The 26,210-nt window shown below is 45.0% G+C and overlaps 1 protein-coding gene across 1 annotated transcript; it reads right to left on the minus strand.

Moving 5' to 3' along the window:
- Positions 1 to 26,185, minus strand: LOC308243454 (protein FAM149A-like). Its single transcript, XM_080659010.1, is given in 11 exon segments — positions 1 to 195; positions 3,321 to 3,393; positions 3,395 to 3,399; positions 4,341 to 4,386; positions 5,589 to 5,709; positions 8,516 to 8,725; positions 9,628 to 9,722; positions 15,125 to 15,272; positions 16,141 to 16,263; positions 17,872 to 18,014; positions 26,175 to 26,185. Coding segments are annotated over 10 exon segments (981 nt in total). The 5' UTR covers positions 17,958 to 18,014; positions 26,175 to 26,185; the 3' UTR covers positions 1 to 121.
- Positions 26,186 to 26,210: the final 25 nt, after the last annotated feature.

Below are 26,210 nucleotides of genomic sequence, written 5' to 3' on the forward strand. Positions count from 1 at the left end.
ACTGCAGACTGCCGGGCCAACAGACACATAATATAATACTTGTTCTTCTGTTTTTCAAGTGACAAGTGGTCGTGGAGGCTCTGGGTGGCCCAGCAAAGGCTGCAATTCTGGGGCAGCAACATCAAGATGCCACTTGGAATCTCTTTCTTAAAGTCAGAGCTGTCCTCTGAAAAGACTTGGGTGCATACTGCGAACCTGAAACACCAACCAAAAGTGATTCTCATTGAGATGTTAATAATTCCAGCTCTCAAAAGCGTTGTTTTGTCTAGTCCACGCAGATGATGTTTTTAAAAGACTTAAGGTATTGATGTCACCTTTAACACAGCAGGAAACAGACACGTGCAAAAACTGCCATCTGGGGTGGAGAGGAAGGAGAGGAGCTCACCCCCACAAGCCTCGTGCGGGCCGTGTGTCCTTCCAGGCAGGTGGGGAGAAGGTCCCTGCTCCCAGAGGTGGGTCCCAAGGCCCAGGCAGCTGAGTAGGGAGCTCTGTCGGCCCCACGGGGGTAGAGGCAAAGTCACCTGCCTTCCCGCTGTTGGGGACACCCCATCAGCTCCTCCTCTCTTTTTATTCCAGCCACAATAACAATATGTTGGTAAGTTAATCGCTCCAGATGCTTTTTGACTTGGAAGCAAAGGTAAGAAAGAGACCATGTGCTTGCTTGTCAGAGAAAAAGAAAATAAATCCTTAGAAATAGAGAAACATTTCTTGATGCACTCTCATTCCCTTCAACAGAAATGAAAAAGGGACTCTGACCGTCAGTAATAAATGTTGTCACAAGTTTCTGAGAAGAGCCTACACTGACTTAGATTTGGTAAAAAATCAGGAGTGCGGAGTTAAAGCAAATTCAGAGCCCAGTCCCGTCTCCCAACCTCACTCTTGTGTGCCCAACAAACTAGCCACTTAGCACACTGCAGTCAACGTCTCCAAAACACTTCATCAAAATTCCTCGAGTTCCCTCTTTCAGCATCTCCCACAGAATCATAAGTATCAGCCTTCACTCCTTTCTCTCATACCCCAGGGTGTTCCTCCCAATTCGGTGGCTCATCCCTCCTCCAGGAAGGTTCTCTGCCGCTTTGCCCACCTGCATATCCAGCCAGGTGGCCCTGCTCACCACTCCCACAGCCCTTTGCATCGCCCCACTAGCCTGAATGTTCCTTCAGGCACAGAACAAAATGCCCTTGGTGTTTGAATCTCTGCCTTTAGCACAGAACTTGGCACAGAGTGAGCAGTTAGTACATTGTAATTTATTAATAAACAAACTTGGGTGTCTAATTTTGCTTGACCAACTATGATTCTGTTAAAAGCAATACTTGCTAATGTAGCATGGCTATCTCTTAGAAAAAGAACTATTGTCACTGACCATGACAGCGAACAGCGCTAGGGAATGTATAAGAAAAAAAAAAAAAAAAGCATATGAAATGCTGAAGGGTATTCTCTAAGAAGAGGAAGAAGAAGAAAAAGGTAAAGATAAAATTATGAACAACAAAGTGACAACAAATACATATCTATCAACAAGTGAGCCTAAAAATCAAATGAATAAAAAGCCTGATGAACAGAACAAACTGGTGACTGTAATAGAATCAGGGGCATGGAAAGGGAGCAGACAGACAATTCTCAGGGGACGGAGTGGTGGGGGGTGCGGGAAGAGATTGGACAAAGAGCTTACACCTATGGATGAGGTCAGTGGGGAAGAGGAGGACTGGAGTGGGGTAGGAACCGGGTGGAAGGGAGCTATGGGGGAAAAAGAGGAACAACTGTAATAATTTGAACAATAAAGATTAAAAAATAAAAAGTACTTGAAAGGTACAGCAGCCTGGAGCGATTAAACATTGGAGAAAAATTTCAAAGGGCTAAAGAAACTTTGACATCACTCTGCTACAGAACTATACAAGGGTGATGAAGGGTGATGCAACAAACCTGTGTTGTTCCAATGCTTCAATTTTGCTAAATTTATTTTAAAATTATAATATATGAAGTGTTTCCCTGAAAATAGCAACTATCCTTTACATGTCAGATGATCTGTAATACAAATGGTCATAATTTGTATTATGAACATTTACAGCAAACAATGTCTTTCTGGCATCTAGCTAGGTCCTTTCCATACATTTTTCCAATAATTATTTTATCAGCCAGCCTGTTATAAAAGAAGAAACTGAGGCCCAGAGAGAGATTGAGACAACCCAAAGATTGCTCGGTTGGTAGGGGGCAGAGCCAGGATGGAACCCAAGCATTTGAGCCCAGCCGGCGTGGCTCAGTGGTTGATCATCGACCTATGAACCAGAAGGTCACGGTTTGATTACCGGTCAGGGCATATTCCCAGGTGGTGGGCTTGATCCCCAGTGTGGGGCATAATCTATGATTCTCTCTCTCATCATCGATGATTCTATCTCTATCCTTCCCCCTTGCTCTCTGAAATCAATAAAAAGATTTCAAAATAAAGAAAAATAAACCTTGATTCCAGGGTGGCACACCTCATGACAATGCCATGTGGCCTCCCTGAATAAAAATGTTGGTCATAACTGAAGCATGTGTGTGACACAGGACAAGCACAACTTGGTTCCCGTAGGAGCCAGTGTCCACGTATTTAGACTCCAGTAACGTTCTTTTCCAAATGCCATCTTGCCTATGACGATTTGACCAGATGCTTTATTTTTCATTACCCTTGACTGAGTTTGAATGATTTCACAAATTCGATATTATCCTCTCATACATATAAGCAGTAGCAATGGTGTGTTTGTGATCAGAGGCAGTTAAAGATGAAAAAGTATTTTGCAACAATAAAAGTTCATTTTGATCAGTCTTTTGCCTTTGAAAAAAATGTTGGTCATAGTTTGAAAATTAAAACATTGGCTTGAATTCAGAAGAGAAACTTTATTCTTCGAAGAGCACACTTATCAGTAAAACTCTACATAAATAATTAGAATGTATGTATTAATTTTATTAAGTATTTTTATCATTAGATCTTCAAAGAGAATCTAAGATTAGGGTTTCATTTAGGAGAAAAGCATGAACCTCCACAGCTGAAGGAGGCACTAATTTCCCAGAGGACTCACAGGCCATCCTCTTCCCTTTTTTTTGAGGGTGAGATCTTAAGTTGATTAAAAAGCATTTGGGCATTTTCCTCTACAACTACAGCTTGCCTTTGCAGTTTTGCTCTTTATAGAGATTTCTGAGGTCTGGTTGTAGACCACAAACCCTTGGTATTTCCTCTGACGGGGTCCACCACAGTCCTATCCAGGTAGCAATCTTCAACTTCTTTTCCAAAACGTACAATTCCACACATTACATCATTTTATTTATACATGGAGAGCACTGACCTGTCAGCAAACCTTGACCTGCCCAGGTGTGACCAGCAAACTCCATCAGAGTCAACGAACCTTTTCGAGGGGTGTCTGACTGTCAGAAGAAAAATAAAATGAGGGATGAGTTTTATTGTTTCAGATACTTTTTTCCTTGTTTCACATTTAGTCAAAAGTATCTATTTTTTACATTCAATATTATTTTGTATAGATTTCAGGTGTACAGCATAGTGGTTAGATAATCATATACCTTACAAAGTGTTTCCCTGATACTTCCAGTACCCACCTGGCACCATCAACAGATGTTACACTATTATTGACTGTATTCCCGATGCAGTACTTACAACCCCATGACTATTCTGTATCTACCAACCTGTTTACTTCTCCATCCCCCCTCCACTCTAGCAACCATCAATCTGTTCTCTGTACCTATGGGCCTGTTTCTATTTTGTTTATTTATTTTGTTCTTTCGATTCCACATGTAAGTGAAATGATATGGTACTTGTCTATCTCTGACTTATGTCCATGCTGTCACAAATGGTAAAATTTCATGACTAATATTCCATTGAATGTATGTATGTGTATGTGGCACAAATTCTTTATCCACTTGTCTACTGATAGGCACTTGGGCTGGATAGTTTTTTAAATGTGTTTTTATTGTTTTAGAGAGACAGGACGGGAGAGGGAGAGAAACATTGATCAGCTGCCTCCTGCACATCCCTTACTGGGGATTGAGCCCAGGCATGTGCCCTGACCTGGAATTGAACCAGTGACCTTTTGGTACATGGGACAAGACTCAATCAACTGGGTCACACCGGCCAGGCATGGATTGGATATTTTTAAAAACCAAAGTATAGTTAACGTAATGCAGTATACAGGTCATGCATATGGAAATGGACACTCAAAACCTGTATAATCCTATTAGCCAATGTCACCCAAATACTGTAATTAAAACAAAAATAAAAACAAAGTATAGTTAACAGAGAACCTACCCGGAACATATGGGTTGTGCTGGGCCTTGAAAACTGTTATACTTACCGGGTATTGCACTTAAAACACGGTTTTGTGCATGCCTTCCCCTGCACTAAATGAGAGATAATATGTTATTGTTTAATTAAAATTCAAACCTTAAAAAAACAAAAGAAATCTATATGTGCTTCACTCCTTTAGTCATTCATTTATTCACTTATTTGAAAATTTATTTATATGTTGTTAAACATAAGATCTACTAAGCATAAATATAAAAATATTTTAATTATAGAATTGCGTTATTCAGCCTAATAAAATAGTAGTGTCTTAATTGGCAAATATGGGTTAAAAACCTTTCTACATCAAATTCTTAGTATTAAACTATAATAAAGATGTAGTACTGCAGTTGTGAAGCATCGGACTTTTTTAAGGTGATATTTGCCTTCTTTTGTGATTTCACGCTCAGCCTCAATATTCTGAGATTAAATACGGAAGCGTTGCCACTCTGAGCTCCTGGGAATGGGCCATGGCTGTGCTCAGGGAGGCACAGGGGACGCAGGAGAGAACACTGCCTCGGCGTTTGCTCTCTCCCTGAGCCTTACGGTGCCACCACCAGGGTGCTTCTGTGTTCTGTAAAACAGACACCCGCTCCCTGTATCACAGCGGAGCGTGTGGTCACTATGACATATGGTTATGCCTCGTACCGGCAGCATAGCTTCCCCGGACCTTTCCCATCGCAGGGCTGAGCTGAGCTTGGCTGAAGAAGGGATTGCCTCTACACTGCAGTAAACACAGGGAAGTTGGCGGGAAAAATGAGAGCGGGTAGAAATGGCAGGGGGATGTGACTGAGCGCCTCATTCATGCCAGCCATTATTTAACATCTTTACATTCACTGAATCCATGTCACCATTTTTTGAGGTAGCAATTATTATTGCCCTTGGATAGATGACAAAATTGGGGCCCAGAGAGATTCATTTATACCAAATCACAGAGACTGGGTGGCAGGATTCCAACACAGATCTGCCTGTCTCCTCGCCTCACCTTCATGCTATTTTCTGCATACCACCCCGAGCATCCGCTATTGCCCGGACACCTAAACGCCCTCATTTAGGTTAAGCCCTGTTTTTATTTCACAAAATAGTGAATGAACCCTCCCAGCCCCTGGAAATTCTCACAAACCATTAACTTTCAGGGAGCAGATTATGGGGACATTTTATGTTAATGATTTCTCTGCAAAGTACCAAGATTATAAGCTGTTTGTTTGTTTGTTGTTTGTTTGTTAAATGGTGCACTTTAATATAATGGAATCTGTCTTACAGAGACAGGGCGAGATCCAGGAACTGCCACCTTCTGCTCGGCGGGCTCGGGGCCGATGGGGGGTAACCTGCTCTGTGCGGTGTGGACCGGTGGGGAGGACATGAGGTCCAGGCCAGTTTGCCTGTGAACACAACAACACGTAACTGAGCATCCGGGAGTCAAGACAGGACAGACCTTACACAGCTCCTGATGTGAGCTCTTCATCACAGCCTGCTTTCCAAGAGAAAAGATCCGAGTTCAGGAAGACAAATGTGGGGAGGGGCCTGGCACCAGCTAGCTCTGTCACCTTCTCCTTGCTCAGCAATCACTGTCAGCCTGATTGACCCAGTGACCAGCTATTCTAGCCACAGGGCGGAACAGAGAGGTAATGGAACATCTAGTTCTGACCCTTATGGAATTTACAAGTTATTGAAAACACATAAACAATTAGACTACAATGCAATGCAATTCATATGACAACATGTTATGGCACGTGGTTCTCAATATAAGCACTGTAGCAATTTAGGGAATAGAGTGATCAATAAAAGAACAAAATTAAGCCCAGCTGGCAGGGCTCGGTGGTTGAGCATCAACCTATGAACCAGGAGGTTATGGTTCGATTTCCAGTCAGAGCGTATGCCTAGGTTGTGGGCTGGATCCCCAGTGGGGGGCATGCAGGAGGCAGCCTATCAATGATTATCTGTGATCACCGATATTTTTATCTCTCTCTCCCTTCCCCTTCCTCTCTGAAATCAATAAAAATATAAATTTTTGTAGAAAGAATAAAATTAATTATAAATGTGCAGGGGCTAGATTCAGAAAACAACAAAACTTTATGAATCGTCATAAAAATGGGGAGGCAAAATATGTTTCTTAATGGGCAAACTAAATATCGTAAAAATGTCAGTTATTCCTACATTTTCAACAAATTTAAAGCTCTGAAATCCAATGTGAAGCTTTTAAAAAAAATTGACAAGATGGTATAGGACAGTGGTCGGCAAACTCATTAGTCAACAGAGGCAAATGTCAACAGTACAACAATTGAAATTTCTTTTGAGAGCCAAATGTTTTAAACTTAAACTTCTTCTAATGCCACTTCTTCAAAATAGACTCACCCAGGCCATGGTATTTTGTGGAAGAGCCACACTCAAGGGGCCAAAGAGCCGCATGTGGCTCGCAAGCCGCAGTTTGCCAACCACGGGTATAGGAGAATAAATTTTCATAAAAAGTAAAAGACTAATGATGATAGGAGGCTTTCCATAGCAGATAATAACAGTGAAAAATAAATTGCCTGGCTCATGCACAAGACTACAGATGGCTTTCTAGAAACAGATTACAATTCATTGATTCATGAATAATAAAGTTGTGAAAATTAAAATGAGACCATTTTTGACCTATCAAGTTTTGAAAGACACATACTACCCCAAGTTTTGCAGCTGAAGGAAAAAGATAGTCTCGTGTATTGTCAGGGAGCCTATCCACTGGTAGAACCATTCTGGGATGAACTTTGAAAAACCGTTCAAGGGCCTTAAAAATATCCACAACCTTTGACCTGGTGTCTTTAGCTCTAGGACTATATTGCCAGGAAGCAATTTGAAGACATCCTTATTTAGATTTACATAAAATGACACTTCCTGCACATTACAATAATGAACATATAGACAAAAAATGTCAATAATAAAGAAATAATAAATTACACATACCCACATGAATATAGTCTAGTCATTAAAATTATGATTTTGAAAATATCTAATAATGTGGAAAATATGAGTAATGTTAAGTAAGAAAGTATGTAAAAAGCACTACATTCTACCATAGTAAGATAATGTTAGTATTAGAAAAGAAGACAAACATTGGTTTTTGACGGGACAAAAATAATCTCACTCTTTTAATGTGTAAATCACAGATATAAAAAAGGTACATGAACTGCACAGTATATTTTTGGAATATTAAAATCCAAAGGTTTGGGATGGTTGGAAATAGACTATAAAAGGGCCCTTGAGCATGGCAATATTGGAAAACACATGTCTACAGAAAGGGAGGGGCCTGAAGTAAAAGGGAATGTACAGTTGACAGTGTCCGAACTCACTTCAATAGGAAATAGGAAAGGTTTTGATAGTGGAGCCCAGGCAGACTGGGAGGAGGAGGAGCGAACCAGTCTCGTGCTCTTGGCCCGGGCGTTGTTGAGAAATGGGTCCCAGGAAGCCACAATGAGAACGCAGGAGGGAGAAGGGTCCTGAAAGAATTAACAGGTCAGACCCACCTAGAGCTGGGAATTTCAGCTCCAAACTAGGCAAAGACAGACTGACCTGTGAAAAAGCTGGAAGAGGCACTATGACCCCATCTTTGAAGGGTCCAATTACTGGCTAAGCACTGGCCAGTGCTTCCACCTTCCACCTTTATTTTTTTAAGTATGTTTTTATTGTTTTTAGAGATAGAGGAAGGGAGAGAGAGAGCTAGAAACATCGATGCATCAACAACGATCTGCTGCCTCCTGCATGCCTCCCCGCCGGGGATCAGCCTGAAACAAGAGCATGTGCCCTGACTGGGAATCAAACCTGCGACCTCTTGGTAATGGGTCGATGCTCAACCACTGAGTTACAGTGGCCAGGCGCAGGGGGACCTTTAATAACTCCCTCCGTTGCTGCAGAAAGCCTGTGGCATGAAGGTCCAGGTAGTGTCCCCAAAGCGAGACAACACAATGGGGGTGCCAATAAGTTATAAATACAGCTAAGAACTGCTGTAAATACAGCTGAAACAAAATTCATGCCAAATACTCAAATGTTAAATATTCAATTCATGTCAATATTCAGATGCATAAACAACTTAGAAAAGTGTCCACATAAGTGTGACAGAGGATGCTTTCTCTAGAACAATCCATGAGCCCTAAGTGACAAGGGCCTCTGTCCTCCGTGACTTTGGTGTACCGTGAGAGAAGCAGGACTTACAGTCTTGTTCCCCTAAGCACCTCCTCACTGTCCACATTGGGGGTTTTCATTCTCTGGGAGTCCGAAGTGAGAGAAGGCAGCCGCCTGTGTACCGGTGTTTTCTTTCCAGGAGTCTGTAGTCGGCAGGAGTCTGAGATTCGTCCCAGACGGTGGCGGGTCGCAGAAAGGGCACTAGCCCCCACACTCAGTGATTTGTCCTCTTGTTCATTCCTGGGGAAGGGAAATCAAGTTAATTACTGGGCTGCAAACTGTGTGAGAATAGGGAACATTTGCCCATGACCAGACACCATCAAGAACAGTGCCTGGCTCCTAGAAGATACTCCTATTTGTTGAAAGGATAAACAGATTATCATTTCCAATTCTGTTTCAATTTCAATGAAGAATCATCAATAGAGAGAAAAGATCTAAGTTTCTTATTCTTTTTTTTAAAAATATATTTTATTGATATTTTACAGAGAGGAAGGGAGAGGGATAGAGAGCTAGAAACATCGATGAGAGAGAAACATCGACCAGCTGCCTCCTGCACACCCCCTACTGGGGATGTGCCCGCAACCAAGGTACATGCCCTTGACCGGAATCGAACCCGGGACCCTTCAGTCCGCAGGCCGACGCTCTATCCACTGAGCCAAACCGGTTTCGGCTGTTTCTTATTCTTTATAATCAAACATTATAGCCCATAAAATTGAATTCACTACTGCATTCCCCCCTTTTTTGTTAATATATTTTTATTGATTTCAGAGAGGAAGGGAGATGGAGAGAGAGAGAAACATCAATGATGAGAATCATTGATCAACTGCCTCCTTCACGTTCCCTACTGGGGATCGAGCCCACAACCCGGGCAATGTGCCCTGACCGGGAATCGAACCGTCACCTCCTGGTTCGTAGGTCGATGCTCAACCACTGCACCATGCTGTCTGGGCCCCTTTTTCTTATCTGCCCCAACCTAACAGTAACCCTTTTGTGGTCGATATATGAACAGCATGTTTTTATCCTCACACACTGGCTGTGTCCTGCCCTGGGTGTGATTCTCACTCTCTCATGCCCTCCACAGTCCGGGTGTTCACGTGTGCGCAGCACAGGGAGGAGGCTGGGTGGTTATTTCTCATACGTACTGTGTCCTGTTGGTCGGTCTCAGCTGAAGCGGTTTTGCTTGAATTGTCATCACACCATTCAAATCACTATAAAAATTGTTGGAGAAGCGATGGATCTGAGAAAAGGAAAAACAGTAAAAGTTTAAAAGCATCCACAGCCATTGCCATCGTGAATGCCTGCTAGGAATCCACAGGAAGCAACGGCACACTCAGACTGGCTGATTGGAGGAAAATTCAATGAAGGAACTAGAGTTTATAAAGAGGTGGGGAGCGAAATTAACAAGGAACAGCTTAATTCCCCCGGCAATTAACGCCCACACTTGGGCCTGGAGCGACAAGGGTTGCTGCCTGGAGAAATGCCACCAACACACTGTGACCTGGCAGCCGGGACAAAAGCAACACCACACCTCCTTCTTCTCTCATCTCTGAGCTCCCACCGCGGACAGCTGCTGGGCCAGACAGCCAGGGAAGGCAGCCTCCAGGGCGCCCCAGGGGGAGGCAGGTGCAGAGAGGACCAGGAGAGGCAGAGCAAACGTGTCCCAGCTCCTGACTGGTCAGCTTGCTCTGGACCTCTCCTCCCTTGCCCTTCACAGCTTCCCCCTCTGCTTCCTGGGAGCAGCATGAGACCTGGGAAAATCCAAGCACCAGATCCAAAGGCTTAAATTTAAATCCCAGTTCTAACTGCTTCCTGGTTGGGGATCATGGGAAGATTTCTGTGGAGTTTTAATTTCCTGATCTCTAAATTGGGAATAATGACACTTACTTCATAGAATTATTATGGGAGTGAAATTAGGCAACATTGGTGAAAGCATGAATTAAGGGCTCCATAATCAATTCTTTATTCCAGATCCTTAACATGTCCAACTAGGATTCAAAATAATATTTAGACCTAAAGGAACAGGGTATCTGAGACTAGAATTCTATTCCGGGTCAAGAATAGACGTAGCAACCACAGTCACGTTTTCCTCATGTTGGATAAATGTAAAAAGAAATGTTAGCGGGATAAATGAAGACCTGTTGCAATTACCCCTAGAATGCTTTGACTGTTTCAAAATGAGTTCTGTTAGTATTTCTTTGTACTTTTACCTGTGTTGTCCATGCATTTTTGTTCAGCATTTATCCAAAAAAGAACCTCAAAATAGATGTAGAACACATTTCTTAAAACTATTAAAAACCACAAAATATCTGTAAATAACTGCTTAGATATCATCAGGCAAAATAAATAAACTTGACAAATGGGGACATCTGCGGAATGCTCCTATTTCTCAAGTTTATTTCTTCTGCCTGATGTTTAAAGGTTCCATGTTGTTATCAATTGTTTGTTTCCATGTAATCCACTCTGCATATTTTATTATGCAAAGTGGGAAATGATGTTGAACCTGTCAGAGCAGTTTCAAGAGACCAAAACTTACAACAAGCCCATAGCAATTCCAACAAAAACAAGTAAGACTTATTTATTGTAAAGCCTGCACACTGGGGAATAAAGCAACCCTGTTAGATATTCCTGTTTCAAACCGCCACTCACCGCACTGCACGCCCTGTTCAGGCCTGTGTCCTTTCAATCTCACAAAGGCATTCTATGGACTTGCTCCTGTGCTAGGTGCCTATTTTTGCCTCTGCCTTCAGTGCCTCCCCTTCCTTTTCAGCTTACCAAGACGTGCTTATTGTTTAAGATTCAGTTAAGGTCTTACTCTACATCAAGCATGTCAAACTCAAAGGCTAACACGGGCCAAATAAACAAGGTTTAAGTTTATGTGGGCCGCAAAAAAAATAAAAGCTTCAAATTTCATAGAAACATAGGCTTATTTCGATAAAGACATGCGAATACAAAGGGCTGAAATAAATGAGTAATTGTTAACATAAAATACTAGAACATTTTAATAAAAATTAATATTTTTTCTTGAACATTAACTTACCAGACACTGAATAACTGCACAAATTAATAAGTGTAACGCAAATAAACCTATTTTTCTTGTTCTCCGAAAGCGAAATATTTCCTGTTGCGCACACCAAACAAGTCAGTACAAGACTAAAGACGTGGCAATTGGCTGCTATCATATCTGCTGCTAGTATCAGTAGAGAGAAATGGTGTGCCTGTGCATACGTAGCGTAAGGGAAATGAATGCAACACGATTACAGTAATCAGTCATTAGCGAATGTTGTAGTTCATTATTAATAATTATGTATAACAGGATATTGTAAAAATTAAGTTATGAAATTTTTATTAAAATGTTTCTTAGATACCGTTATATTGGCTGGGCTGCAAAAATATTTGTTGTGGGCAGCATGGGCCCACGGGCCATGAGTTTGACATGCTTGCTCTACTTTGTGAAGGGTATGCTGTTTTTCCTTTGAACCCTACATCATTTATGAGCTAAAGGACATATAACTATTATAATATAACTAGAGGCCCGGTGCATGAAATTTGTGCATTGGTGGGGGGGGCGGGGTCCCCTCAATCCAGCCAGCACCCTTTCAAATCTGGGACCCCTCAGGGGATGTCTGAATGCCGGATAGGGCCTAAACCAGAAGTTGGACATCCCTCTCACAGTCCGGGACCACTGGCTCCTAACTGCTCCCCTGCCTGCCTGATTGCCCCTAACCACTTCTGCCTGCCAACCTGATCACCCCCTAACCACTCCCCTGCCAGCCTGATCAATGCCTAGCTGCTCCCCTGCCAGCCTGATTGCCCCTAACTGTCCTCCCCTGCAGGCCTGGTCACCCCTAACTGCCCTCCCCTGCAGGCCTGGTCACCACTAACTGCCCTCCCCTGCAGGCCTGGTCACCCCTAACTATTATAATATAATGAAATGTAATCTATAGTAATAAAAGAGAAACATGCAAATTGACCGTAACTCCCCTACACCCACAAGCCACGCCCACAAGCCAATCAGGAGTGAATATGCAAATTAACCCAACCAAGATGGCTGTGGCCACAGAGCAAGCAGGAGGCTTGGGTTTCCCCAGCAATGGAGGAAGCCAAGCTTCCTGCACACTCTGGCTGGCCCTGGCCTGCACTCAAGGCTACAAAGTTTCAATTTTAGAAGATAAATAAATTCCAACAAAAATGGCTGTGGCCACAGAGCAAGCAGGAAGCTTGGGTTTCCCCAGTGATGGAGGAAGCCAAGGTTCCTGCGTACCCCCTGGCCTGCCCTGGCCTCCGCTCAAGGCTACGAAGTTTTAATTATAGAAGATAAATAAATCCTAGATACCAGGGCCTCCACTTGGGTCGCCAGGGAGTGTGGCTGGCCTGCAAACCACCACAGGCCCCTCGTTCAGGCCACCCCACGCCCCAAGGAAACCCCCAACCTGATCCGGGACAACCTTCAGGGCAAACCAGCCGGCCCCCCCAACCCATGTACCAGGACTCTATCCTATCTAATAAGAGCAATATGCAAATTGACTGTCACTCAAACACACAAGATAGCTGCCCCTATGTGGTCAAATATGGATGCCCCCATGTGGACACAAGATGGCCACCACAAGATGGCCAGCAGGGGAGGGCAGTTAGAAGGCCCAGGTCTGCAAGGGAGGGCAGTTGTGGGTGATCAGGCTAGCAGGGGAGGGCAGTTGGGAGGACCCAGGCCTGCAGGGGAGGGCAGTTGGGAGGGGACCAGGCCAGCAGGGGAGGGCAGTTGGGGGGGACCAGGCCTGCAGGGGAGGGGAGGGTAGTTAGGGGCAATCAGGATGGCAGGGAAGTGGTTAGGGGGTGATCAGGCTGGCAGGCATAAGATATTAGGGGCAATCAGGAAGGCAGGCAGGCGAGCAGTTGGGAGCCAGCAGTCCTGGATTGTGAGAGTGATGTCCCAGTAGGATCGGGCCTAAACGGGCAGTCAGACATCCCTCGAGGGGTCACAGATTGGAGAGGGTGCAGGCTGGGCTGAGGGACAACCCCCCCCCCATGCACAAATTTCACGCACTGGGCCTCTAGTATAACATAATATGATATGATATAATACATATAATTAGCATCTGTTTGCAATAATAAAACTAACACTTATTGAGTGCCTACTCTATCCCATACAATGTCTTGTCTCCTTTAATTCTCATAGATCCATAGATAATGAAACCAGTTTTAAAGGAAAGGGGCTGATTCAAGATCACAAAGCTAATAAATCAGGATGTCAGGCTCTAAACTTGTAGTCTATACCCAAAGCTCAACCTCTCATTCACTCTACTACCTACTAGATTGCCTCATCTTGTGTGTGTGCATGTGCGTGTGGCATGGCTGGACTCCCACCAACTAAATTATATGTAGCTTGAGACCAGGAACCCACTCAAATCCCTTTTCTCTGCTCCCCTCTACACAAGATGGGCTGTGCGAGACACAAAATCCCAACTCCTTAGTACTACCGAAGGTCTCCCATGAATAAGCTTCGCTTTCTTTTTTTTTTTTTTTTTTAATATATTTTATTGATATTTTACAGAGAGGAAGAGAGAGGGATAGAGAGTTAGAAACATCGATGAGAGAGAGACATCGATCAGCTGCCTCCTGCACGCCCCCTACTGGGGATGTGCCCGCAACCCAGGTACATGCCCTTGACCGGAATCGAACCTGGGACCCTTGAGTCCGCAGGCCGACGCTCTATCCACTGAGCCAAACCGGTTTCGGCTAAGCTTCGCTTTCCACTAAGTCTTTGAGTAAGAATGCAATTCAACAAAAATTTACTAAGATAGTTAGTTGCTAGGTTCTGTGTTAGTAACTGTCATATATTTACATGATATTGCCCTCACCACAATCCCTTGGACAACATATTACTATCCTCATTCTACAGATTAGGAACCTAAAGTTTAGAAAAGTTCAATCAACACGTCCAATATAATGCCCCCTATAGGTCTCTTGATTCCAAATGCTCTGGTCTTACCACAATGCTTCTGCTGGTTCCAGTATCCCATCCTCTAACCCTAAGTCCAATCACTGTTCCCTAAACATGCCCCATCTTACATTCCTCTGTGCCTTTGATGGGCCTGAAATGACCCATGCAGACTTCCTACTCCTTTATTCTCCTAAGACACATTGCTTTTGCACATCATCCACAGAATGTATTGCATCTGACTTGCTTTATACTTTTTGTTTTACTAGGTCAGGGACTATGCTTTCTTCATCTCCATATCTCTTCAAAACACCTATTACAGTTCACTTCACACAAACTCAATAAATGTTGGATGAACCCAATGTATACTCACTGACCAATCCTTTTATCACTTTGATAGGAGGAGATGAGAACATTTGTAACCTGCAAATTGGCTAGAAATATGGGGCAAACATTTTTTCTCTTCAAAAATACGAAAACAGTGCTACAGCTCAAAACTGATGGAAAGTTTCAAATATGAGTGTCCCCACTCTATTAAAGAGTATGGTAATTAAAATCCATGAAATAAGTATTTTAAAAATTAGTCTTATTAACAAACAGACCCGAATATCTTCATAATAAAGTTTAATAAAATAGTACTCTTGACAAACTGAAGCCAAAGGTATAAAAACTGAAAAAAAGAGAGACTAGGGGGAAAGCATTACCTGGGGGGGATTAAGATGAGAAGCCAGGGAGATGCTTTGAGTTTCAGAACTTCTGGATGGGGGAACACTCATTAGATCAGTGTTAATACGGGAAATGAGTCCCCGCGGAGATTTAGCCTCAGTGACTTTCAATTTTTCTTTCTGTTTTCTTCTTCCTGTGTCAACAGAAAATACAATATTATTAATAATGTTATCTAATATAGGTACTTAAAATTCACTGCTTAAAGTAAATATTTGTTCTTGAGTTACCATGAGTTTGCTACGGTCTTGAACCTTGCTATAGAGAGCAGAGACCCCATGGAGCAATTGGCTGACATGACACTTCTCCACACGTACATAATGAATGCCTATCATTTCAGTATTAGGCAGAAAAGTAGAGATTATATACTGAAGCAAGAAAAATTCTCGGAATTTTATAATACCGGAACTAAACCCTTTGGTTAGAAAAATAATAATATTTAAATTAGCATGATTACTACTCTATTGTACAAATTGATCACATAGCAGCATCCACCACTAACATTTCTATGACTAGAGGCCCGGTGCACGAAATTCTTGCCCGGGGTCGGGGGGTGGAGGGGAGGCGGTCCCTCAGCCCGGCCTGCACTCTCTCGCAATCCAGGATGCTCTGTACCTGTCCTTCAGTGAAATCTAAACTTGCAAAGTGGTGGAGTCGAGGCTCACAGCTGAGACAGACATGAAAAAGTATAACTAAAATGCCATTAAAACTACCTTTTGGGCCCTAACCAGTTTGGCTCAGTGGATAGAGCGTCGGCCTGTGGACTCAAGGGTCCCATGTTCGATTCCGGTCAAGGGCATGTACCTTGGCTGCGGGCACATCCCCAGTAGGGGGTGTGCAAGAGGCAGCTGATCAATGTTTCTAACTCTCCCTCCTTCTCCCTTCCTCTCTGTAAAAAAATCAATAAAATATATTTTTTTAAAAAAGATTAAATTTCTCCTATTAAAAACAAAACAAAACAAAAACTACCTTTTGGAAGCAGCTTATAGGAACTTACTGTCTGATGCTGCTGCATTCACGAGCCTCCGGGGAGGATTTGTAACCTGCAGAGCGAGGCTCGCTGCCCTGGAAGTGGCGGATCCCTTCATCAGTTGGCAGGATGACCTGTCTTCCTAATGCTCTGCAAGGTTTAAAAAAAAAGAGAAAACCATTAATATTTTTATGGAAAAGGTAAAATGTTTTGCAACTTTAAAAGTGATATAAAATACTATTCTGAAGGAACGTGTATGAAACAATAAGGAACATACTGGTACATGGGAAGTACCCTGGCATCACTGAAAACCACAGGCTTTAAGGGAGAGGCCAGACTGTTCTTGCCACTGGCAGACTTGAGGCCAAGTTCTCAGGCGTCTAGGCCACTGACTCAACTTGTTTGATTGTGTAGGCAAGACAGAATGATACCAGTCACCTAGAGATAAAGGCTATGAGATCCTTACATCTCGGGCACCGGTTTTCAACCGTTTTCCTCTCATGGCACACGTAAACTAATTACTAAAATTCTGCGGCACATCAAAAAATACATATATTTTTTGCCACATGAATTTTTAAAACATGCCATACCTGCCTGTTTAGCCAGGGGCACTGACTTCTTTTCCTTAGATTGTCAAATAAAAAAATGACAATAACCAGCACAACAATCGCCATCGCTTGTGAATGATTCAAAATTACAATTATTTTTATTGTTGTATCGGCAAAAAATATATGTTTGGTGTGCCACAGAATTTTAGTAATTAGTAATTAGTTTCCCATGAGAGGGAAAAGTTTGGAAATACTGATCGAGGGTAATGCAAGCACACAGAAGTTCTCTATAAATGTTAACTAAATCTACAGAATGAATAGAAATCTATAAATATGTAGACTTGGCTTATGTTCCTTGCAATCATTTCTTCTTCTATCCCCCGCTCCTTCATTTTTTATCTTAACTATGTGAGTTAACAGAGACAGGAGCATGTCTGAGCTCCTGACACATTGGTAGGCTCCCCAGGCCTAGAAAAGTCAGCACCCACAAGTAATAGCTAAGGGACCTATTGCATTCTCTGAGGCGGGAGGCTTACAGAGGACTAAAAAGAAAAGATAAAAACCTACCTAGTCAAGAATTTTTTAAAGGTACCTGGTGGATGTCACCAGAAAATCTGCTGATATCGTATGAATATTCTCATTTACCTCCCCAGGCACAATACAGAGGACCTTCGGAGAACCTATATGGATTGCCCCCTAAGTAGTTTGGCTGAGTTATTGAAAGAAGAAAAAACTTCCCTTTATATCCAATCTATAGTCTCCATCTTTGATATAAAAACAACAAGTGATCCTTCCTACATAAGGAATCTTGGTGTAATGGTAAGGTTCATCTATCTAATCATTCAGCAAATAATTACTTTGTCCCTGCTTCACCCCCAAGCTGTGCCCTACTTTCAGTCCTGAGGACACACACGTGTTGCTCACATCCTAGTGAACATGGAGGTAAAGGGTGACCTACCATCTTGCATTTGTTCTCAGGAAGAGCTAACTGTGCTTCTCAGAAATTAAAATGAACATGAGTATAGGGATGTCTCAGTAGTTGCCCAGCCGCCGTCTCCAAAGATGCAATATCTCAGTAAAGGGCATGTGTTCTGGATACATATTTTGACCAGGCAAGTGTTTCAGTCAAAATGTACTCATTGTGTTAAACAAGTCCAGAGTGGGCGGCTCCAAACCCCATTGTGGTGAATTACTATGAACGACCCCCTACCTCAGATGCATGGATCGTCTCGCCCACTCGCTGCATTCAGCCATGAGGTTCTGGGTCTGTGGGCTCACTTTCCCTTCGAATAACATTTCCTCGACCTCCCAGAATAACTGCTGTACTTTCTGTGCACTGGCTTTGTCAAACTCCTAAAACAGAAATGCACATTTGGTTACAAGACTAAAAGTTGTAGACATATCGGCTTCATAATCCATGATGCTAAAATATTTAAAGCACCCACTATGACAAGATAGAAATAAGTGGATTTTGTGGTCAGACACACCAGTGCTGCAATTTTCAGTCTTCTGATAAATTGCATCCCACTCTGACCCACAGTTTCGGTAACTATTAAGTAGAGGTCATCCACTACATGAGTTATGAGACATATTTGAGATTTCACATAGATAAAGTGATAGGTATAGGTATACATACTGACATAGATCTTAATATAGATACTTACACACACACACACACACACACACACACACACACACACACACACACACTAGTGGCCCGGTGCACGAAATTGTGCACATTAAAAGGGAATTAGAGGAAATATTTTAATATTGCTATTTGCCCTTTCTCTATAATAGAAGTGTTAGAGATGAAAGAAAATTAGTAAAATGTATAAGAAAATCTCCCTCTTGTCAGAGTCTGGGGGTCTGAGTCATGCCGCAGGACCCAGAGTCAAGTCCCTGCCCACCTGCACGCGCCTCGAAATTGTGTGAAATCCAGACCTTGCTGGCCCCACTGCTGCCACGCCCCGCAGGGTGGGGGGGTGCAGCCTCAGGTCCCCTGTCAAGCCCCGCCAGGCTGGGGGCATGGCCTCAGGTCCCCAGGCGCGACCTCAGGTCCCTGGTCCCAGCACGAGGGCATGAGGGCGTGATGACCATTTGCATATTAGCTCTTTAGCCTGCATCCTCTCCAATCTGGGACCCCTCAAAGGATGTCCAACTGCCCGTTTAGGCCCGATCCCGGTATCGGGCCTAAACGGGCAGTCGGACATTCCTCTCACAATCCAGAACTGCTGGCTCCCAAAAGCTTGTCAGTCTGCCTGCCTGATTGCCCCTAACCGCTTCTGCCTGCCAGCCTGATCACCCCCTAACCACTCCCCTGCCAGCCTGATCAATGCCTAACTGCTCCCCTGCTGGCCCGTTTGCCCCTAACTGCCCTCCCCTGCTGGCCTAGTCACCCCCAACTGCCCTACCCTGCAGGCCTGGTTGTCCCTAACTATTCTCCCCTGCTGTCCAGATCACCACTAACTTCCCTCCCTTGCCAGCCTGGTCGCCCTTAACTGCCCTCCCCAGCCGGCCCAATTACCCCTAACTTCCCTCCCCTGCCAACCTTGTTGCCCCTATCTGCCCTCCCCTGCAGGCCTGGTCCCCCCCAACTGCTCTCCCCTGCAGGCCTGGTTCCCCCCAACTGCCCTCCCCTGCAGGACTGGTCCCCCTCAACTGCCCTCCCCTGCAGGCCTGGTCACTCCTAACTGCCTCCTAACTGCCCTCTCCTGCCGGCCCGGTCACCCCTAACTGCCCTCCCCTGCAGGCCTGGTCGCCCCTAACAGTCCTCCCCTGCAGGCCTGGTTTTCCCAACTGCCCTCCCCTGCTGGTCCGGTCACCCCTAACTTCCCTCCCTTGCTAGCCTGTTCACCCCTAACTGCCCTCTCCTGCTGGCCTGGTCCCCCCAACTGCCATCCCCTGCTGGCCTGGTCACTTCCAACTGCCCTCTTCTGATGGCCTGGTCACCCCTAACTGTCCTCCCCTGCAGGCCTGGTCCCTCCCAACTGCCCTCCCTTGCTGACCATCTTGTGACAGCCATCTTGTGTCCACATGGGGGCAGCCTTCTTTGGCCACATGGGAGCGGCCATCTTGTGTGGTGGAGTGATGGTTAATTTGCATATTACCTCTTTATTATATTATTTATACACACACACACACACACACACACACACACACACACACACACACTAGAGGCCCAGTGCATGGATTCATGCACCAGTGGGGTCCCTCAGCCTGGCCTGCACCCTTTCACATTCTGGGACCCCTGTGGAGATGTTGGACTGCTGGTTTTGACTCAATCCCCACAGGGACTCCTGAGGTATTTAGTAGTGCATGAAGCAGCAGGCAGCCAGGGAGGAGCCCGAGCCTGGGGCGGGCACCACGCACCTCCCACTCACCCCGGCTCCACTGCATCTGCTGCCACCTCTGCTCGGTAGCACTGCCACTGAGGCGGGAGAGGCTCTAGCCTCTGCAGCTGCGCTCACCAGCCATGAGCCCAACATCTGGCACCAGTTAGCTGAGCGGTGCTCCCGCTGTGGGAGTGCACTGACCACCAGGGGGCAACTCCTGCATTGAGCATCTGCCTTCTGGTGGTCAGTGCACGTCATAGCAACCAGCTAAATGATTGACTGGTCAAACTGTCAACCGGTCACTTAGGGTTTTATATATATAGATGTACACACACACACGTGTATAAATATGCAGACATATGTCTCTCGTATGGTTGGGTGAGACCGCATCTAAGCACATCTGTAAAGTTCAAACTATTTCTTTCTCTGATGATACCACTGAAAAGAAAAATGCCTTTTATAGAAAGGGCCATACAGATTCTTTCAATCAATGGGAAAAAAAAATCCTGAAGCGTGATTATTAGGGTGAGGCCAGAGTAATAATTTTTCCTGCTGGACCTACAGAGGTTCTTTGACTGTGGCTACAGTGAAATGTGGATAAGAAACCTTTCAGCCTTTCTATGTGTTCTCAACGATTGGGAGGCAACAGTCCTACAGCCCTCAGGCCAAGCAGGAGAATGTGAACATTACCAGAATTAGGAGAACCTACAGTGACCAGGCAGCCTCCAGAGCAAACGCCTGGTTATCTTTTCTTCCAGGGATGTGTGAACCTGAAATCTAACCCACAACTCAGGGCAACAAAATGCATATTCAGTCTGACATACCCGATCCAAATGGCATACTCAGGTTGATTTTCATAGAATGCTAGTCAATATTTTCTGTGTTACTTCTTCCTTCCAATTGATAATAAACTAGATTCCCAGGTTGCAAGGGAGTTGAATTCTCTTTTAAAATGCAAATAAGGGGAAACTCAATAATAACATATGCCTCTTAGGAGGGAATTGCCTGAGTGCAGCCTGGGAGAGGGCTTACTTTCCATTTTGTCTCGATTGCATTTGCTGGGTTTGCAAATATTCTCTATCAAAAAGTAAATAAAAGTGTTTAAAAGTTACTGTAGGTTCTGGAGTAATGTACATTCTATAAATGAAAGCCATAAGAGTCTCTCTGGCGTAAACAGGTTTGGCTCAGTGGATAGAGCGTCGGCTTGTGGACTGAAGGGTCCCAGGTTTGATTCCGGTCAAGGACATGTACCTTGGTTACGGGCACATCCCCAGTAGGGGTGTGCAGGAGGCAGCTGATTGATATTTCTCTCTCATCGATGTTTTAACTCTCTATCCCTCTCCCTTCTTCTCTGTAAAATCAATAAAATATATATATTTTTTAAAAAGAGTCTCTCTGGATAATTACATGAAAATCCAGAGTTTGGACAGTGCGAAGCCATGACTCTCAGCCTTCTTCCCACCTGTACACCCATGAGAAAAGAGTGCGAGTGGGGTGGCAGGGAGTGGGCGTGAGGTGGGGGCTGCTTATCAGAAGTGAGAGTCACACCTTTGAAGAGGTCCTGAGTGACTCAGAGCTGACTCCTCCCAGCGTCCCCTCCCACACTGTGAAAATTGCAGCAGTAAGATGGTAGGAGAAAGAGGGGCAAGGGGAGAAGTGCTTTTGAAGAGAGCGAAGAAAATCACAGCACCAGAAAGTGCATGAGTGAGAACACCCAAGGGCTCAGTGGAGGCTCCCAGTCACAAGGGCTTCCCAAAAGGCCGTGCCCGGGTGCTCAGGGGCACCTGAGGGGCAAAAAGTTTGCCCACCCCTGCTCTATACCCACACGTGTGCACACACATGTCACATAGCCATCCAATGTGAATGAATCAACATTATATTTATTTTTTTGTCAGATCAGCAGAAAACCTATTTTTGGTTGTGCTGCAGAATTTCAGTAACTAGTTTATGTGTGCCATGAGATGGAAAAGGTTGAAAATTGCTGTGCTTTATGGATAGATCAGGTTGATCTTGCTCATTGCTATTATTATTAGCAAATGTTACCCTCTGAAAATGTTCTTGTTAACGTGCACCTCCCACAACATTTCTTAGTATGCATCTCCCTTTTTGTTTGTTTTCATTTCTTTAAACTTTTTAAATTTTTCAATTACAGTTGACTTTCAGTATTATATTCGTTTCAGGTGTACAGCATAGTGGTTAGACATTTATATACCTTACGAAGTGATCCCCTGACATTTCAAGTACCCACCTGGCACCATACATACTTACTACATACAATATCATTGACTATTCCCTGTGCTGTACCGAACACCCATGAATTTGTACTTCTTAATCCCTTCACCTTCCTCACCCAGCCCTCCAACCCACCTCCCACCTGGCAACCATCAGCTTGTTCCCTGCATCTGTGAGTCTGTTTCTGTTTTATTTGTTTACTTTGCTCTTTAGATTAAAAATATAAGTGAAATCATACGGTATTTGTCTTTTTCTCTCTGACTTATTTCACTTAGCACAGTGGTCGGCAAACTCATTAGTCAACAGAGCCAAATATCAACAGTACAACGATTGAAATTTCTTTTGAGTGCCAAATTTTTTAAACTTAAACTTCTTCTAATGCCACTTCTTCAAAATAGACTCGCGCAGGCCATGGTATTTTGTGGAAGAGCCACACTCAAGGGGCCAAAGAACCGCATGTGGCTCACGAGCTGCAGTTTGCCAACCACTGACTTAGCATAATACCATCTAGGGCAGGGGTGGGCAAACTTTTTGACTCGAGGGCCACAATGGGTTCTTAAACTGGACCAGAGGGCCGGAACAAAAGCATGGATGGAGTGTTTGTGTGAACTAATATAAATTCAAAGTAAAGGAGCGGAGGGGAGAGCAAGAGAACCCTCCGCTCTTTCGGCTCCGCGGGCCGGATAGAACAGCACGCGGGCCGTAATTTGCCCATGGCTGCTCTAGGGCCATCCATGTTTTTGTAAATGGTAAGATTTCTCCTTTTTATGGCCAAGTAATCTATATATATAAAAACCCAGCGACTGGAATGGCAGAATGACCAGAATGACCGGAAGGAATGGTGGTTATGACATGCACTGCAGCAGCCAACCAACCTGATCTGGGCCCCAATCAGCACCCGCCCCTGCCCCTCTGCTGGCCCGGCCCCCAATCAGCATCCAGCACCCCTATTGGGGGCGGGGTCTGCCAGCCAACTGCCTGTGGCCCCTCCTCACTGCCGGCCCAATGGGCCCCCATTGGGGCAGGCCGGCTGGACCCCACCCACACACGAATTTGTGCACTGAGCCTCTAGTATTTTATATATATATATATATATATATATATATATATATATATATATATACACACACACACACACACACACATACACACACACACACACACACACACACACACACTGAGTGGCCAGATTATAATGATCTCTGAACGCATAATAATCTGGCCACTCAGTGTGTGTGTGTGTGTGTGTGTGTGTGTATTTTAGAGGCCCAGTGCATGAATTCGTGCATGGGTGGGGTCCAGCCAGCCTGGCCAGGGGGAGGGGACATGGGTGGTTGGCCGGCCTGCCTGCTGGTTGAACTCCTGGTTGAGGGGACAATTTGCATATTAGCCTTTTATTATATAGTATATACACTGAGTGGCCAGATTATTATGCGTTCAGAGATCATAATAATCTGGCCACTCAGTGTATATTCCACACCATCTATATCCACTCCCCTACGGGTGGGTACTTATGTTGCTTAAGCTCTCTTTCAATACTGGTCTTTTTATTATGATGATCTTGACACTTTATTAGCTTTCTTTACCTGTAGCACCTAAACCAATGCCTGTCAGGTAACGATGTCCTGTTCTTGAAAAAACAAATCAACAGGCAGAGATTCAATCAGTGCCTCTAAAGAATATGTTTTTGCTCTTGGATTACTCTGAATGGTCATGCTTAAATCAAAAGATTACACTGTGACCAGATTCAAAAATATTCTCCAAATTAAAGACATTTCTGGAAAACATTTAACCTTTATAAAGAAAGAAAATTCACAGTAGCTGAGATCTCCAAAAAATGGAGATTACAACAGAATGGGGTCCCTCCTGCACTCATTTAGCTTCTCTTGCTCCTACTTAGCACCTCCTCTCCTTTTGTGCAACTTGAAAACGCATACCCATTTGTTTTTGTTTCCAACTAAATAATTTCTTCTTCCAGAATATTCACCCTTTTCCTGAGGTCATGGGGTGGGGTGGGAGGAGTGGGAAGGAGGAAGTTCAAACTAAGAAAATTATTTACAAAATGGAAGAACTAGTTTCTCTCTTCACATTACACCATGTCCTTGCCAAGAGGAACACTCCTGCTCACTTCAAAGTGAAGTGAGACCACGAGGTCTCCAAGACAGGGGTGCTGGCCAGGTATGGGGGTGGGGGTGGGGATTACTAGAAATGGACACCTTGAAACGACTTTCAGACCACTTCTCCAACTTTTTCTCCTCTGCTCTTCCCGGCGTCTTCAAAGTCTCTGGACTTCTGTGGGACTTCTTGAACTTCCAAGTTCAGTGTAACGGCTCATACATTTGACCACAGAATTCAGGAGAATTCTGAAGAGGAACTTGAGCCCATCCACTCAATGACTGCCCAAGGTCACAAGGACGACAGGGGTGGAGCTGGTCTTTCCATAAACCACAGATTACTGACATTGTAAACTAAAAACAGAATCTGTAAACATTTACCCCTTGCTTTTCTTTTTATGTCTTGTTTTGCGTCACTGGTTTCTGTCTTCCAGTCATGCAGTATTGTACTGTTATTTCATGCAATATACTGAGCATCTTTAATTCCCTGTAAACTATCAACTCCTACATCAGCCCTACAGTCTAGGAAAATGTACACAACTTGCAGGATGCGTCCTACAAATACCTTAAAACTTGAATGTGGTGGAACATTTAAGCTTTTATTACATACCACGGAGACATGTAACAGCTCTACCCTAGTTCCTTATATTTTAGAGATGAAAAACTTCAGCTTCGTGGGTACATTTAGGGCTGCTCCTTTGCAGACAGGACCTACTTTTGGGTGTAAACTGAAGTGCAACAACGGAAGCACAGTGTATATCAAAGTTAAGGCTGAGTCCCAGTCTCCATGAGTCACTCCATTCTAGTTGTCAAGGAAATGACTGGATCATCTACTTTTACTTTGAAAAAGCTGCCTCCTGATGGCCCACAAACCAGTGCCTGTAGAAGTTAAAGCATTCCACAGTCATCGCAGCTTCAATTTTGTATTCCTGTTTAAAAGGGTTGTCTGAAATGAGCCCTGTGTTCTGCATGGGCTGAAATGCAGGGTGCTTTTCTGGAATGAACTGGCCTTCGCGAACCTGCCCCTCCCTATAAAACACTCAGGCTGTCCTGACATAACACAGGAACCTGCTAGAAGTAACCTGGGCTGGGGATTGCAGGAGAAGTCAAATCAGGTGTCATGGATGCTTCTTAGAGCCAGTGAGCGACTTCACCTGGGCGGCCCGCGTGATGTCAGCACGAGAATTTCATGAATGGATGCAAGGAACAGAAGAGATGGATTACAGCTTTGCAGGCAGAAAAAAAAATCGCGCACACTGCACAAACATATCACACGCCAGAGTTCACCCCCTTCCCTTCCCAGACCAGGACTTACCCAATCACGATCAGCCCCAGGCCAGCGCTCGCGTCTCCCGGCCCCGCCCCGCGCCTGCAGGCCTAGGCGCCCCGGCGCGCCCACACCCCGCGCGGAACCCCTGCAGGCGGCGTGCCCCGCGCCCCCGCGCCCCCGGGACCTCGGCTCCCCGCCCGCCCAGCGCTGCGCCCCCCGCCCGGCTAACGCCGCACATGCGGCCGAGTCGTGTCCGGGAACCGCGAGCCTCCAGCGGCGCGGCCACGGGTGCTCCGGGCCTGGGCGGCGCGGCCCACGGGCAAGGCGGCTCGCCGGGCGCGCAGGACTGCTCCCCCCGCCAGATCGGAGGCCCCGCAGGGCCGGATTCCTGTGCGGCGGGGCGACACCTCCGGCCCCTCCGCGCACGCCTTTCCCTCCTCCTCTCCGGTCGCCGCGCAGGAGGTCGGGTTGGACCCGGTGGCGGGTCCCCAGCTCCCCCTCTTCCCAAACCTGGGCGGGGTCCCCGCCCCCATCCGCCGGCTCCCCAACCTCCCCACCTCCTCACCTCCCCACCCCCACTTTCCCAGGACCCTGACCTCCG

The sequence above is a fragment of the Plecotus auritus genome (genome assembly GCF_963455305.1).
Source record: "Plecotus auritus genome assembly, chromosome: 3".
In the NCBI taxonomy this organism is placed as follows: domain Eukaryota; kingdom Metazoa; phylum Chordata; class Mammalia; order Chiroptera; family Vespertilionidae; genus Plecotus; species Plecotus auritus.